Source organism: Doryrhamphus excisus, linkage group LG1, assembly GCF_037039965.1.
Source record: "Doryrhamphus excisus strain RoL-2023G ecotype Guam linkage group LG1, RoL_Dexc_Guam_v1.1, whole genome shotgun sequence".
Lineage (NCBI taxonomy): Eukaryota > Metazoa > Chordata > Actinopteri > Syngnathiformes > Syngnathidae > Doryrhamphus > Doryrhamphus excisus.
The window spans coordinates 28,462,705-28,478,597 of NC_136357.1; the positions used below are offsets into that span (position 1 = coordinate 28,462,705).

The 15,893-nt window shown below is 37.9% G+C and overlaps 1 protein-coding gene across 1 annotated transcript in view; it reads right to left on the reverse strand.

Annotated features, from left to right (window-relative positions):
• Nucleotides 1-551: 551 nt before the first annotated feature.
• The window catches only part of adamtsl5 (ADAMTS like 5), a 30,371-nt gene continuing 15,029 nt past the window's right edge, over nucleotides 552-15,893 (reverse strand). The window contains exons 4-13 of the mRNA XM_058078528.2: nucleotides 15,110-15,170; nucleotides 13,200-13,305; nucleotides 11,354-11,481; nucleotides 8,383-8,506; nucleotides 7,003-7,089; nucleotides 6,284-6,447; nucleotides 5,102-5,312; nucleotides 4,097-4,204; nucleotides 2,239-2,310; nucleotides 552-2,157 (exon numbers count right to left, since the gene is read on the reverse strand). Of these exons, the coding sequence (XP_057934511.2) occupies nucleotides 1,832-2,157; nucleotides 2,239-2,310; nucleotides 4,097-4,204; nucleotides 5,102-5,312; nucleotides 6,284-6,447; nucleotides 7,003-7,089; nucleotides 8,383-8,506; nucleotides 11,354-11,481; nucleotides 13,200-13,305; nucleotides 15,110-15,170 (1,387 nt within the window). The 3' untranslated portion in view covers nucleotides 552-1,831. The remainder of the gene's footprint in view (nucleotides 2,158-2,238; nucleotides 2,311-4,096; nucleotides 4,205-5,101; nucleotides 5,313-6,283; nucleotides 6,448-7,002; nucleotides 7,090-8,382; nucleotides 8,507-11,353; nucleotides 11,482-13,199; nucleotides 13,306-15,109; nucleotides 15,171-15,893) is intronic.

Genomic DNA, 15,893 nt, shown 5'->3' on the forward strand with positions numbered 1-15,893 from the left:
ACACCAGGAAAAACTTGACTCCCATGAGGTTCATGTTGAGAGACATTAAAGACACACACTTCCTGTCCAAACAGTTCTATAGTTGAAGTCAATCAGTGCCACACAATAAAAAATACTGTATATTTCCTTTGGTATTGTAAAGCAAATATCATTTAGCATAAAACATGGCGGCTGACCAGCCATGACACACATATCTGTAGCAAAGTGACACATACATATCTATATTGTCAACATAATATTCACCGGTTAAAACACATGTCGGAATCACATTTGCAGTGGTTCCTCGCACATTAGATGATTTTTGGTCAAAATTTTTTTTTGAATTATTATTTTTTTTGTTCATTAGAAAACATCATTTATAAATACGGTGAAATGTACAGCATAAATGTACCACTGTTAGGAAAAAAAAAGCCCATAGTTTTCACGCTTATATTAATTTAGGCTTCACTGATCATGTGTTTTTCTCAAGCAGTTCAGATTTCGCACTTTGTTTGGCATCCTTGAACGCACCGACTGCCAGTTTGTTAGATCCAAGTGTCGCATGGTAAACATATATATATATATATGCGAACAGTAGATGGGATACATATCAGATTTAAAGCGACAGTACCTACAAATGAGGAGACCGAGTTCTGAATTGTAGCGTTCACATCGACGTGAAAAAATTAAATACTGATCACGTGTGAGCAGAAAAGGGCGGGGCACACCCTGGACCGGTGGCCAGCCAATCACAGGGCACATATAAACAAACAACCATTCCACACATTACATGGGAATTTTGTGTTCTGCTTCCTTGTGGTGTATTAGAGTCATCTATTGTATTGTTACTTTGTTGTTTAGCATTCGTTTTCTACCGCTTATCCTCACGAGGGTGGCGGGAGGTGCTGGAGCTTATCCCAGCTGTCTTTGGGCGAGAAGCGGGGGCACACCCTCCCCATGTTTGTTTGTCTATATGTGCCCTGTGATTGGCTGGCCACCAGTCCAGGTTGTACCCCGCCTCTCGCCCGTCCCGAAGACAGCTGGGATAGGCTCCAGCACCCCCCGCGAGCCTTGTGAGGAAAAGCGGTAGAAAATGAATGAATGTATACTTCCGAGTGATTAGTACGAAGGCCTCACAGCTAGGAGACTCAAGTTCGATTCCACACTCAGGGTGTACCCCGCCTCTCGCTCGTCCCGAAGACAGCTGGGATAGGCTCCAGCACCCCCGCGACCCTTGTGAGGAAAAGCGGTAGAAAATGAATGAATGTATACTTCTGAGTGATTAGTACAAAGGCCTCACAGCTAGGAGACTCAAGTTCGATTCCACACTCAGGGTGTACCCCGCCTCTCGCCTGTACCGAAGACAACTGGGATAGACTCCAGCACCACCGCGGCCCTTATATTTTTAGCATAAGCGGTAGAAAATGAATGAATGAATACTTGACCTTCCTTAAACGCCAAAACCAAGAATCAGAAGAACGATAGAAGCTCCAGGATCAGACATTACAAAATAAATAATTACATAATGACTATATGAACTATTTTTTCAGGGTACCGCTATTGCAAAGTGGTACCTCAAAGTGGTACAGTGATAGTGCTGAGCTGGATTTTCCCTCAAATTTGGCATACACAAAGAAATAATACAGAGTATAAAGTAAATTCTATTTGGAAAAACCAGCAATTATATGTCATATTTGAGTTCAAAGCTCCTTGGCGTGTTTACAGGTGGATCATGTGACCACCTAAAGTGCTCTATAGGTTATAGAAAAGCCGTGCGGGCTTTTAAATAAACACGTGGTTCCTCCTGATGAAGGTCCAGACAGGCAAAGCGTGATGAGACTTCCCACTGGGATCACACCGCAATCCGCTTCCGACCTCTGTTGCTGCAGAGCCTCTCCAGCGGCCGCAGGAGTTGGTCCTCTCGGGGTCTGTACGGCGCCGCGTAGCTGTCCTCCTCCAACAGGATGCGGTTTAGCGTCTGCTCGTAGTTAATGTGTCGGCGCACCATCAGGATGTATTGCTTTCCCGGCTCCAGATGGGGGCAGTCGCACACGTTGGGGGCCCAAAGGAACTCGCGGTGTTCCAGACGGAAGCTGTTCCGGTAAGTGTGGAGGATCTGGACGTCGTAACGCGTCTCTGCGCCTCTGTAAAGCTTCCCCAGGACTCTGGCACGAAAAACTGATGATAAATGACAATTTAGTGTTTGGTGTTTTTCCCTTTTAAACGAACGTATAAAGTCCGAGTAAAGTTCCGACTTACCGAAATCCTTCTGGCAATACTGTCTCTGGCGCTCTCTTCGACCTTTAACTCGTCTACATTTCCCACAATGCCCTGCATGACAAAACCAGCATTAATTAGTCATTAATTGTCACATCCCCTTTTTCTGTTCTGTCTCGGATTTTGACCACCCTTTAAAAATGTTTTTAACATTAGAGCCCTCTAGACATGAAATAACACCCCTATAGTCACCTTTATACTTGTATTATCCAATATAGTAGACAAATTAAGAAAAAATAAGCAATTTAAAACATAAATAAGACTTGTGTTCATGTGTGTTGCTGTAAATGGGTTCCGGTGCTAGGTGAGCTGAGTGAGGTTGCAGACAGGAAGTGGTCTTGCGGTTTAAGAGTTGAGTTTTAGCTTGGCTTGAGTAGGTAGGTAGGATTCCTTCTTTATCAACGGAACATTTTTGTAGTTCTATTTTTGCATAGAAAACTTATTGACAGCCCTTTAAAAATGTTTTTAAGATTATTAGAGCCCTCTAGACATGAAATAACACCCCTATAGTCACCTTTACACTTGTATTACCCAATATAGTAGACAAATTAAGAACAAATAAGCCATTTAAAACATAAATAAGACTTGTGTTCATGTATGTTGCTGTAAATGGGTTCCGGTGCTAGGTGAGCTGAGTGAGGTTGCGGACAGGAAGTGGTATTGCGGGTTAAGAGTTGAGTTTTAGCTTGGCTTGAGTAGGTAGGTAGGATTCCTTATTTATCAACGGAACATTTTTGTAGTTCTATTTTTGCATAGAAAACTTATTGACAGCCCTTTAAAAATGTTTTTAAGATTATTAGAGCCCTCTAGACATGAAATAACACCCCTATAGTCACCTTTATACTTGTATTACCCAATATAGTAGACGAATTGAGAAAAAATAAGCCATTTAAAACATAAATAAGACTTGTGTTCATGTGTTTTGCTGTAAATAGGTGCTAGGTGAGCTGAGTGAGGTTGCGGACAGGAAGTGGTATTGCGGGTTAAGAGTTGAGTTTTAGCTTGGCTTGAGTAGGTAGGTAGGATTCCTTCTTTATCAACGGAACATTTTTGTAGTTCTACTTTTGCATAGAAAACTTATTGACGACCCTCTAAAAATGTTTTTAAGATTATTAGAGCCCTCTAGACATGAAATAACACCCCTATAGTCACCTTTATACTTGTATTACCCGATATGGTACATATAGTATTACCCAATATAGTATAGATGTGACCCTAATGTCGTTTTTGTATTTAAATTAATCCCTTAATTATCGTAATTAATCGCTTCCGGACCCAAACGTGATATGTGAATTTCCACAAAGTAGGATGACTTTCTTATAAATAAACAGAAGAGTTGAAGCTAGGCAGCTACAACAGTAGCCCCTCCAAAGCTGCAATAAAAGCCTGTTTTAATATTTTATTTTATTTTATTTTATTTTATTATTAAATTCAATTTGTAACTTTATTTATTTAATTTTTACTTTTTATTTTACTAGTCTGTGCAGCACTCTGTTTATAAAATGTGCTACAAAAATAAAGTGGATTGTAAATAAAGTGCTCCTGTGATCAAGTCTGGTGCTTGTGTGTCTCATCCAACATTTACAGTTTAAAATGCTTCATTTCGGCAACAAATAAAATATGTGCATGAAGTTGCAACTGTCTCAGTTGAACCGCTGCTGTTGTGTTCATGTCCGAAAAAGAAACCGAAGTAATTCTACATGCGATCAAAGTTACTTAAGATTTGTCAGATCAAAACATGTCGCGGTTCGATTTCTGCTCGTTACATTTGGCTGACCGGCAACTTTACAAGCTCCAGTAGAAGTAGTACTGTACAGCGATCAACTCCCGGTGAACTTACTTCCAGGCGAGGGCTGAGGTAGGAGGTTTCTGTGGTTTTCCTCTCGTTCCAGGCGAGGCAGAATGGGGTGGGAAGATTGGCGCGGTGGCTTCACTGGCCTTCTTAATGCTGTTGGAAAGAAATCACACCACACTATTTGGTATGAGCGTGCATTTTACAAGACATGGGAGTAATAGCAGAGATTCAAAATTGGGTAATAGGAGTGTAATGTGACTATAGGGGTGCTATTTCAGGTCTAGAGGGCTCTAATAATGTTAAAAACATTTTTAGAGGGTCGTCAATGGGGTTTCTATGCAAAAATAGAACTACAAAAATGATAAAAAAAAGGAATCCTACCTACCTACCTGCCTACCCAAGCCAAGCTAAAACTCAACTCTTAAACCGCAATACCACTTCCTGTCCGCAACCTCACTCAAGCTCACCTAGCACCGGAACCCATTTAACAAGTGTTATTTATGTTTTCAATGGCTTATTTTTTTTTCGTAATTCGTCTACTATATTGGGTAATACAAGTATAAATGTGACTATAGGGGTGTTATTTCATGTCTAGAGGGCTCTAATAATCTTAAAAACATTTTTAGAGGGTCATCAATAAGTTTTCTATGCAAAAATTGAACTACAAAAATGTTCCGTTAATAAGGAAGGAATAGTACCTACCTACTCAAGCCAAGCTAAAACTCAGCTCTTAACCCGCAATACCACTTCCTGTCCGCAACCTCACTCAAGCTCACCTAGCACCGGAACCCATTTACAGCAACACACATGAACACAAGTCTTATTTATATTTCAAATGGCTTATTTTTTCGTAATTCGTCTACTATATTGGGTAATACAAATACAAAGGTGACTATAGGGGTGTTATTTCATGTCTAGAGGGCTCTAAAAATGCTAAAAACATTTTTAGAGGGTCGTCAATAAGTTTTCTATGCAAAAATAGAACTACAAAAATGTTACTTTGATAAAGAAGGAATTAGCTACTGTTACTTTAAAATAAATGAGGCTTACACCAGTGGGGGCGGGTGGTGACCTGGGGGGGCCGTGTAGTGGTAGTGGTGGTAGTGGTGGTGGTAGTGGTGCCGGGTTGCTCCCAGGGGAGGTAGCCGTCAGAGAGGTGAGTCTGACGCAGAGGGCTTCTCCTCCCATGGTAGAGGTCATACTGGTCTGGGGGCAACCAGTACTCGTACTCGATCCCTGGGTTTCTGTCTGTGGCCAGAACCTACACATAATGATGGTATAGTCATTGAGATGAGATATACTACAGTACTTTCTGAGTTAGGAGTATTTTACTACCTATGACTGTAATAATGGAAATGTGCAGCGGTTGTCGAGTTGAGTGAAATAAAAATAAAAATAAAAATAAAAATAAAAATAAAAATAAAAATAAAAATAAAAATAAAAATAAAAATAAAAATAAAAATAAAAATAAAAATAAAAATAAAAATAAAAATAAAAATAAAAATAAAAATAAAAATAAAAATAAAAATAAAAATAAAAATAAAAATTCACAATTTCACAAAAATATTTTTATTAATAAATAATTAAATAAATAAAAAATAATTAAATAAATAAAAAAAAAATTCACAGCATAAAGTTGAAATGGTGAAGAATTTTTTTTAAGCTGTAGTATTATGAGAAGAAAACAAAAAAATTCTAAAAAAATTCTAAAAAATTTCTAAAAAAAAAACACGAAAACCGATATTTAAAAAAATGCTGTATACAAAATATGTGTTCAGGAGATATGCCATGTTACACATATCGTTATCAACAGATATGTTTTTGATAAAAAAAAATCCAATATCAGACACGCTTAGAAATAATAATCATAATATTAACATTATTTTGTAAAATTAGGTTACACAAAAAGCTCTAACATTGCGAGAATAAAGTCAAAATATTATGAGAATAAAGTCGATAACAAAAAGAGAATTTATATAGTTAGTTATAGGAAAATGAAAAATAACAGAATAAGCAGAATTTTTCTGTCATAAAACGAAGTAAAAAGATTTGTATTCTATGCCCTGACTGTATGGATGGCGTCCAGTCCTATCAAAAAATACATCTCTCAGGTTGAAAAAAAAAATCTTATAAATACGTGTTTGGTAGAGAAGAAACTAATAGATTTATTTTATACCAAATATTCAGAGTGTTATTTAAAAATTTTGTACACCCCTGCTTCGGGGGTCTTACCATTAGACGCAAGTCTTCCTGGGTTGGTCCCGGGACCTCAAAGCTCTCCCAGGTGTCAGCTGACCGCCGATACAGAAGTTTGGTTCCAGCCACGTTGTACTCCCCCGGGACGCTGATCTTCCAGTTCCCGTTGATCACAAACTGGGCACGACCGTTCTGGAGAGCTATACGAACAGAAAAGGTGATTTTGATATCGTGACATGTTTCTGTACCAGTGGATCACAACAAAGTAGTCAAAAGAAGGAATTTGGGTGCACTTTATCGAAAGAAATACGCCACAGGACCTTATAAGGCAGCGGTCTGGACTCAGTGCTCGGGAGGGATTTTCCATGACACATCATGGAAACAAAGACCCTCAGCGACCAGATAGAGCGTTTACATGTGTCAGCCTCAGGACCACAGTGTGCGCTACGACTAAATCCGGTTTTATTTTGGTCTCATAAACAAGATAAGAATAGAAGTTGCTGCTTATGTTGCCTGGAAAACACACACAACATCCATCAGTAACCAGACAGGACTGCTGAGACCTTCCTGTCTCCAGGGAGAGGAAGTGACAGCGAGTCTATGAAAAAAAAAAAAAAAAATGATGCGACATGTTGGATTTACGAGTGTAACCATGGAGGCGGTGACACAGCAGTAACGTGAAATTGATACGCACAAAAGACCAGATGGCATGTGTGTGTGTGTGTGTGTGTGTGTGTGTGTGTCCGTGATCTTACCGAGATAATTCCGGCTGTTATCCGTGACTCGGATGTGAGTGGCTCCAGCTGGAATCTTGGCTACTTCGTTGTATCCAAAAGGCCCACCTAAGCATCAGAAAACAACATTATTTTAGTCGCATAAAGTCTGACCGTTTAAGCTTTAATTAATTTAATTGATGTTAAACTGTCATTTGTACAAGAATAAAGTCAAAATATTAAGAGAAAAAAAAGTTAGTGTAATTTAATGAGGAAAAAGTCATAAATTTCATAATTTCATGAGAATAATGTAATGGTAATGGTTTTATTTAATTTGAACATGCGTCAAATTACAATTGAACGCATCACATAATCAGTTCCCAGTTCCACATGTCCAAAAGGAGTAGGGAGAAGCAAAGCTTATTAAATCCTACCCCTCCATCTGGTACTTTTACAATCAGTAACTGTTACATTTGTTCACTTCCTGCTTTCCTAATATAACTTAATTATTATTATTTTTTACAAATTTTTACATTTTAAAAATTTTTAAAAAATATTACATTTTTTTAAACATTAAATAAAGAATTAAAAAATTAAATTAAATTAAATTAAGAATTAAAAATAAATTAAATTAAGAATAAAAATAAATTAAATTAAGAATAAAAAATAAATGTAATTAAATTAAGAATAAAAAAATTAAATTAAGAATAAAAAATAAATTAAATTAAGATTAAAAATTAAATTAAATTAAATTAAGAATAAAAATTTAATTAAATTAAATTAAGAATAAAAATTTAATTAAATTAAATTAAATTAAGAATAAAAAAAAATAAATTAAATTTAATTAAATGAAGAATAAAAAAATTAAATGAAGAATAAAAATAAATTAAATTAAGAATAAAAAATAAATGTAATTAAATTAAGAATAAAAATAAATGTAATTAAATTAAGAATAAAAAAAATAAATTAAGAATAAAAAAATTAAATTAAGAATAAAAAATAAATTAAATTAAGATTAAAAATTAAATTAAATTAAGAATAAAAAATAAATTAAATTAAATTAAGAATAAAAAAATAAATTTAATTTAATTAAATGAAGAATAAAAAAATTAAATGAAGAATAAAAAAAATAAATTTAATCGAATTAAATTAAATTAATTAATTAATTAATTGTTAAAGTATCCATGTTGGTGTGGGTTCCATTAAGGCTTTGGACTCTGCATGCTCCCATCCTTTGTGAGACAACAACTGCAATTTGGGACCCCCTGTTCTTAGAATGAGGCGAGCCAACTTTTGTTTGGCAACAAAAACCTTGTGACTGAACATTAATGATAAGAACGTAAGTGGATCCTGAAATCAAGCAGGTCTGAAAGTGATTATTGTGTGTGTGTGTGTGTGTGTGTGTGTGTGTGTGTATCCTACCTGCCTCCAGGCCGTTGCTCTGGTAAACACTCCTGTGATGAAGGCAGGTGGTGTTTTTCCCTCCACAGACCATGCAGGCGTCTTCTTGCTGCTCGGAACCCAAGATGGAGTCACAGCCAGGTTTCTGCACGGTAAATAAAAGTGTTATAAAGGATCATAAAGAGTTAATATTATCAGTTGAATATTCCGCAGTCTGCACATTCGACCTTTTGTTGTTGAGTCATCCCGAAACTAATTTTCACTCCAGCTGACGTACGATGAGATACCGTACGTCTTACATTTGCTTCTCCCTGTCATTTTCTTGTCTTACAACATTCATTGAAGAAAACAGCAGCGGTGGGGGCCCCCACGAGGGAAGCTATAAACTCCAAAGTACAGGGTAAAGATGGCCGATAACGATGCTACGTACAGAGCGTGTTGTTTTGTTTTTTTTTTACGTCAGCCTTCATCTCCTTGGTTGTACTGTAAACCAATCAAGGGGGAGGTTCCCAGCTTCAAGAGCGGCATTTTAGGAGACCTATAATTAGGCCCCTAAGTCCTTATAAACATGCCAAGGATTTACAGGAAATGAACACATGGGCCCCCATCGGGGTCACAAGTGGGGATGGTGAAATACTCAGGATCGATACTGGTCCGATACTGGGCAAATGGGGTAAAAAAAAAATACCCCTTTGTTTAGCACGGTTCATCAGTTTCAGCACAGAAAACCTTCTAAATACTGTTTATTATTAGAGCTCTCCAGGCATGAAATAACACCCCTATAGTTATTACCTTTACACTTGTATTACACAGTATCGTCGACATAATCACAAAAAAATAAGTCATTTAAGACATAACAGGGATGGGCAAACTACGGCTCGAGGGCCACGTACGGCCCATCAAGTGTGTAAATACGGTCCCATGTTCGCCTCCCATTCCATGTGGAAGTGGTAATTTTTTTGTTTTTACTTCTTACTTTGTCCTCCACCCCCCCCCCCCCACTCTGTTTAAAACCTTTTCTTCGACTTAGAATAAATCAGCTAGAAGCTAACTAGCTAGCTCGGATGCACTTATGCTTAAAGCGGCGGCCATCCCTTCAAAGATCTTGCGCTATGTGGTCGATACAATTATAATAATAGGCGTGTAAAGGTGACTATAGGGGTGTTATTACATCTCTAAAGGACTCTAATGATGGTAAAGCCTTCATAAACAGGCACTCTAACTGTGAAATTATTCACTTAATATAATTGTTTATAAAAAATAAATATTACAAATTAATATTTTTTTATAAAAAATATTTTTTTTATAATTTTATAATAATTTTTATTATATTTTTAGAATTATTTACTGATTGATGCCCAAGTTCTAATTCACGAAAGTTCACTTAATAATAAGTCGGATCTGGAACCAATTAACCGCTATGAACCAGTAATTCAAACCTGAAATAAAAACCGTTTTTTGCAGTGATCAAGTCTGGTGCTTGTGTGTCTCATCTTCCATTCATTACAGTAACAGTACTGACACCTAGTAACCAGTGTATATATATATATATATAATACTACATATCATCACAGCATTTTGTATTTTACCTCATTTAATTATTTTTATGCTCGAAAATGCTTCATTTATAACCAGAAATATGTATTTTTTTTTACTAATAATAGGCCGTATTCACCACAACACAGTATGATTTATTCATTTTTAAAAAACCTGATCAAGTGAGGCCATAAAATTAGGGATTCCAATTTAAACTTTTCCTGCACTTCCGCCCACCATTTTTGTTGTTGTTTACGTTTAGAATGCATCAGTAGCCAATACAAAAACAAGCCGTGGGTCGAAAAACGGCCCCCTGAGCGCACTTTGGACACCGCTGTTAGACTTCCATGGTATTATAAAATGAGCTGACACCAAATGCACACACAGAGAGGTACGTATATTATGGTATGCATCCTGATCAGTTTAGAGAGGTGTCGTCTCCAGCAGCTGCAGGCGGAATTGGACTACAGCCCCATAAATCCACGCATGTGTGGGCAAATATATCCATAAAGACATGCATCAGTTCAGAATTTGAAAAAAAAAAAAAAAAAATGGAACTACTGGATGTTGTAAAGCAGCGGTCTCAAACGCGCGGCACGCGGGCCAAATGTGGCCCGCAGGACACCAATTTGAGGCCCCCGCCTTGATATGAAAGTTTTAATGTAAGTTTGATACGGATGCTGTATGGTATCATGTACCCGGAAAAAAATTATTACGTTTGATTCATGTTCATGTTAAAGGTTAAATAACTGTTAATAGTTATCCTCCCTATCTGTGTGGAAGTGGTAAGTTTTGGCTATTTAAGTTGAAAGGAAATAACTTGAAGGCTACCGTTTAGGTTCGCTAGCTCTCTAGTTTGCGAGTTAGCATGTGTCTCAGGATTGCGGCAGTTGCGCAATATGTTGTAAATAAAAAGAGTATAAATGTGACTATAGTCGTGTTTTGTCATGTCTACAGGGCTCTAATAATGCTTTGTTCGTTTTAATATGAAAAAAATAATTTGTTTACCCGCCAACTATATGTGGTTTCTTATGCCGTTTTATTATTTGCCCTTTTATAATTATTATTATATTTATTTATTACTGATTGATTGATTTTCTTTATTCTTGATTTATTTATTTTTCATCTTATTTTGTGTAGAAAAATAAAAATTTATATATTTGAGAACAGTGGAATGTTTTATCAGAGCTTTTATTGTCGAAAATCGGAACCAAAGTACTGAAAAAGTTTGTGTATTTTTCTGTTTTTAATAAATGCGTTTTTTTTGGGTTTTTTTTTGGGAAAACCTGATGCGGCCCAGCCTTACCCAGACCCTAGCTCCAGTGGCCCCCAGGTAAATTGACTTTGAGACCCCTGTTGTAAAGATCAATGAAAACTACTACGCATGAAGAATGTACTCTGCACAGCATGGACCCGACTCCTCAAGACCAGTACCAGTGAAAACATGGACTCTTACCAGACAGCGTCCGTTGACACACACCGCTCCGGGCTCTTTGTCGCAGGCGGTGCCGTCAAGCACACGACCAAAGTTGTAGTAGAAGTTATGACCCAAGGCCAGGCAGCTGAGCTCACAGGGGTTGGAACCTGGTGGGGGAGATGTTCAGTCAGAGGCGCGGTGGTTTATTGGTGGAAAACGTTTGACGGACAGAGGGGGGCGCTGGGGGTCAAAGTCGAGCTGGAGGACACGTTTTAGTGGAGGACAGAAACACGGAAAGTCGCTCGCAGTGCAGGACTGACAGTAAAAATACAGCGACCCAAACGCCTGCCTCGCTCACGGTGCAACCAAGGGTAACGCAAGCGGTAACACATGTGGAACACACAATGGAACTGCGAGTCAACTTCCTGTTGCGTGCAAGAGTCCAAGAGTGACCGTCATGCCTTTCAGGGTTATACAGCTAGTATACATGCTAGTATTGTTTAGCAGGTATATTTTATTGTGTAAGAATTTACAGCAAGGGTGTCCAAAGTGTGGACGCGGCACATTCTTGGACATAATAAAGGTTTGATATAATTTCACAAAAAAAGAAGTGGAAGAAAAAGTGACCAAAAAGTCACAATTTACACAAATAAATGTGAAATATTATGAGAAAAAATAAAGCCACTTTAGTAGCACAGACTTGAAATATTGAAGAAAATATTATTTTAAGTCAAATATGAGAAATAAACAAATGCTGTAATATTTGGAAATTTAGGTTGTGGAAAAAGTTTTAATGTTAAAAGAAGTCAAAAATATGAGGGGAATAATTAAGAAATAATAATTTTAATAATAATAATAATTTTTAAAAAGTTGAAATTATTGGAAAATGAAAATTAAAAAATGGCAGAAATTTCACAAGGATAAAAATAATGTTTGTAATGTTTTAATTAAAATTAAATAAAAATAAAATAAAAAATTAAATGCTAGTCAAATTAAATTAAATTAAATTAAAATTAAATAAAAATAAAATTAAATGCAAGTCAAATTTAACTAAATAAAATTAAAATTAAAAAATAAAATTAAATTAAATAAAAATAAAATTAAATGCAAGTCAAATTTAATTAAATAAAATTACATGCAAGTCAAATTTAATTTAATTAAATGCAAGTCAAATTTAATTAAATTAAATTAAAATTAAATAAAAATAAAATTAAATGCAAGTCAAATTTAACTAAATAAAATTAAATTAAATAAAAATAAAATTAAATGCAAGTCAAATTTAATTAAATAAAATTACATGCAAGTCAAATTTAATTTAATTAAATGCAAGTCAAATTTAATTAAATTAAATTAAAATTAAATAAAAATAAAATTAAATGCAAGTCAAATTTAACTAAATAAAATTAAATTAAATAAAAATAAAATTAAATGCAAGTCAAATTTAATTAAATAAAATTACATACAAGTCAAATTTAATTAAATTAAATGCAAGTCAAATTTAATTAAATTAAATGCAAGTCAAATTTAATTAAATTAAATTTAATGCAAGTCTAACTCAACTTAACTTAGCCTAACCTAACCTAACTTAATTTAATGCATGTTGGCAGGTCGGGAAGACCTGGGTTCGATTCTCCGCTTGGGCATCTCTGTGTGGAGTTTGCATGTTCTCCGAGTACTCCGGTTTCCACATTCCAAAAATATGCATGTTATGTTATTTGGCGGAAAATCGAAGAGCACTCGGTGAATTTTCCAGGTTCTCAATGTGATCAGCATTTTGTTCATCAATCTGGTAAAAGAAGCATATTGTCTTTGCTCGTCTTACTTCCTGTGTCAATAAATAAATAAAGGCACACCTAGCATGATTTGCTATATGTGCCACACTGACCTCCATGAAAGGTTTTCCATCGGAATGAGTTTCCTGCCACCAGCTGTCTGTCATTGAAGGCAGCACACTGCATCTCTCGGAAATCTTCTGAGCCTGGAGGGCACTCCTGCACACAAATGAAGGTTGTCGTTATTGAATCGATATCATTGACGAATAAGGCGATCAATGCTAACCTGGGAAAAACCTTATTTTAAGCAAATGCTGATGTCGGGGCGCCATGATTTCCCAATAAAAATAGCGACTACTGTTAAACATGGAATAAACGTAAATAATATAAATATTTCCCAGACGGAATCTCATCTCAAACACGAACCCGCCGTTTTCCCGGTGCTGCACGGCGGTCGAGTGGTTAGCATGCAGGCCTCACATCTCCATCTCTGTGTGGAGTTTGAACGTTCTCCCCGTGCATGCGTGGGTTTTCTCCGGGTACTCCGGTTTCCTCCCACATTCCCAAAAAACATGCTAGGTTAATTGGCGACTCAGTCCAGGGTGTACGCCGCGTCTCGCCCGAAGACAGCTGGGATAGGCTCCAGCACCCCCCCCCCCCCCACTCCCCCACGACCCTCGTGAAGATACGTGGTAGAAAATTAATGAATTAATAAAGTTTTCCCATTACGCATCTAAGAAACACATTCATTTGGGGTGCTGCGATGACGTCAGCCTCTTGCTGGGCTCCTTTGGCTCCTTCTGGTAAACAGAGGCAGCATTTCAAGATTCATTCATTCATTTTCTATCGCTTTTTCCTCCTATACCAGCTGTCTTTGGGCGAGAAGCAGGGTACACCCTGGACACCCTGGACTGGTGGCCAGCCAATCACAGGGCACATGTAGACAAACAACCATTCACACTCACATTCATACCTATGGACAATTTGGAGTCGCTAATTAACCTAGCATGTTTTTGGAATGTGGGAGGAAACCGGAGTACCCGGAGAAAACCCACGCATGCACGGGGAGAACATGCAAACTCCACTCCGAGGGTGGAATTGAACCCTGGTCTCCTAGCTGTGAGGTCTGCGTGCTAACCACTAGACCGCCGTGCCACCCTGCCATCAAGATAATTGATTAAATTAGTTATGGTTCAAACTCTATACTGCGGCACGGTGGTCTAGTGGTTCGGTGCAGACTTCACAGCTAGGAGACCAGGGTTCAATTCCACCCTCGGCCATCTCTGTGTGGAGTTTGCATGTTCTCCCCGTGCATGCGTGGGTTTTCTCCGGGTACTCCGGTTTCCTCCCACATTCCAAAAACATGCTAGGTTAATTAGCCACTCCAAATTGTCCATAGGTATGAATGTGAGTGTGAATGGTTGTTTGTCTATATGTGCCCTGTGACACCCAGTCCAGGGTGTACCCCGCCTCTGGGATAGACTCCAGCACCCCTACGGTAGAAAATGAATGAATGAACTCTATACTGGTTTATAAAAATGTTAAAAAACTAAATATTTTTAAATGGAAAAAAACAAAACAAATACTTTAACCCTTAGTCACTGAGCACGTTTTGTCCCAAAGAGGGTGCAGAAAACATGTGTGGGAATCACTGGGTACAAAGTGCAACACACACACACACACACACTCCTATTCAAAGCTCCTAAAACAAGCTCCAACTCATCTGTGAGATCCTGAACAAGTACGGACCGCAGTGATCGCCCCGTGTAAACACATCCACACAAAACCCCGCACGCTTCCAAAACGCACGGTAGCGCTTCTGACAGTCCTCTGCGGTGGGAGCGTGCAATACATCAGCGAGCTCCGCGGTGACGACAAAGGTTAACACGAGTGTGAAATTCCAGTTCACGCCCCTGAAAAGGTCTCGAGTGCAACGCCAGCCCCCGAACGCGCCTATGATTCAAATTCGAAAGCGTTGAAGGTTTTAATGTTATACAGCGTGGAAACCTTTCTGATGAATGACCTTGGTGTTGCAGATCTTGTATTGCCTGGGATCCCCTCCGCATGGTCCACCCACGGGGTTTCTGTCACACACAAAGACGACGTCAGTGACACAAAATGTATTTCATGCTCACGTTGTGTCTTACGTCCTGATTGATCATTTAAAGAATATTATTATAAAATAGTTTGTTGGAAGCGGCACGGTGGTCTAGTGGTTAGCACGCAGACCTCACAGCTCGGAGACCAGGGTTAGGGTTAGGGATAGGGGTGTGGGTTTTCTCCGGGTACGCCGGTTTCCTCCCACATTCCAAAAACATGCTAGGTTAATTAATTAGCGACTCCAAATTGTCCATAGGTATGAATGTGAGTGTGAATGGTTGTTTGTCTATATGTGCCCCGTGATTGGCTGGCTAATGTCTACTATATTGGCTGGTAGGAGAGTAACGGTGACTATAGGGGTGTTATGTTATGGCTAGAGGTCTCTGATACAAGGTCGTAAACAGGTTTTTTTTATACTGTAATGATAAAAATATGGCTGCACGGTGAAGGAGTGGTTAGTGCGCAGGCCTCACAGCTAGGAGAACCCGAGTTCAATTCCACCCTCGGTCATCTCTGTGTGGACTTTGCGTGGGTTTTCTCCGGGTACACCGGTTTCCTCCCACATTCCAAAAACATGTTAGGTTAATTAGCGACTCCGAATTGTCCATAGGTATGAATGTGAGTGTGAATGGTTGTTTGTCTATATGTGCCCTGTGATTGGCTGCCCACAGGTCCAGGGTGTACCCCGCCTCTCGCCCGAAGACAGC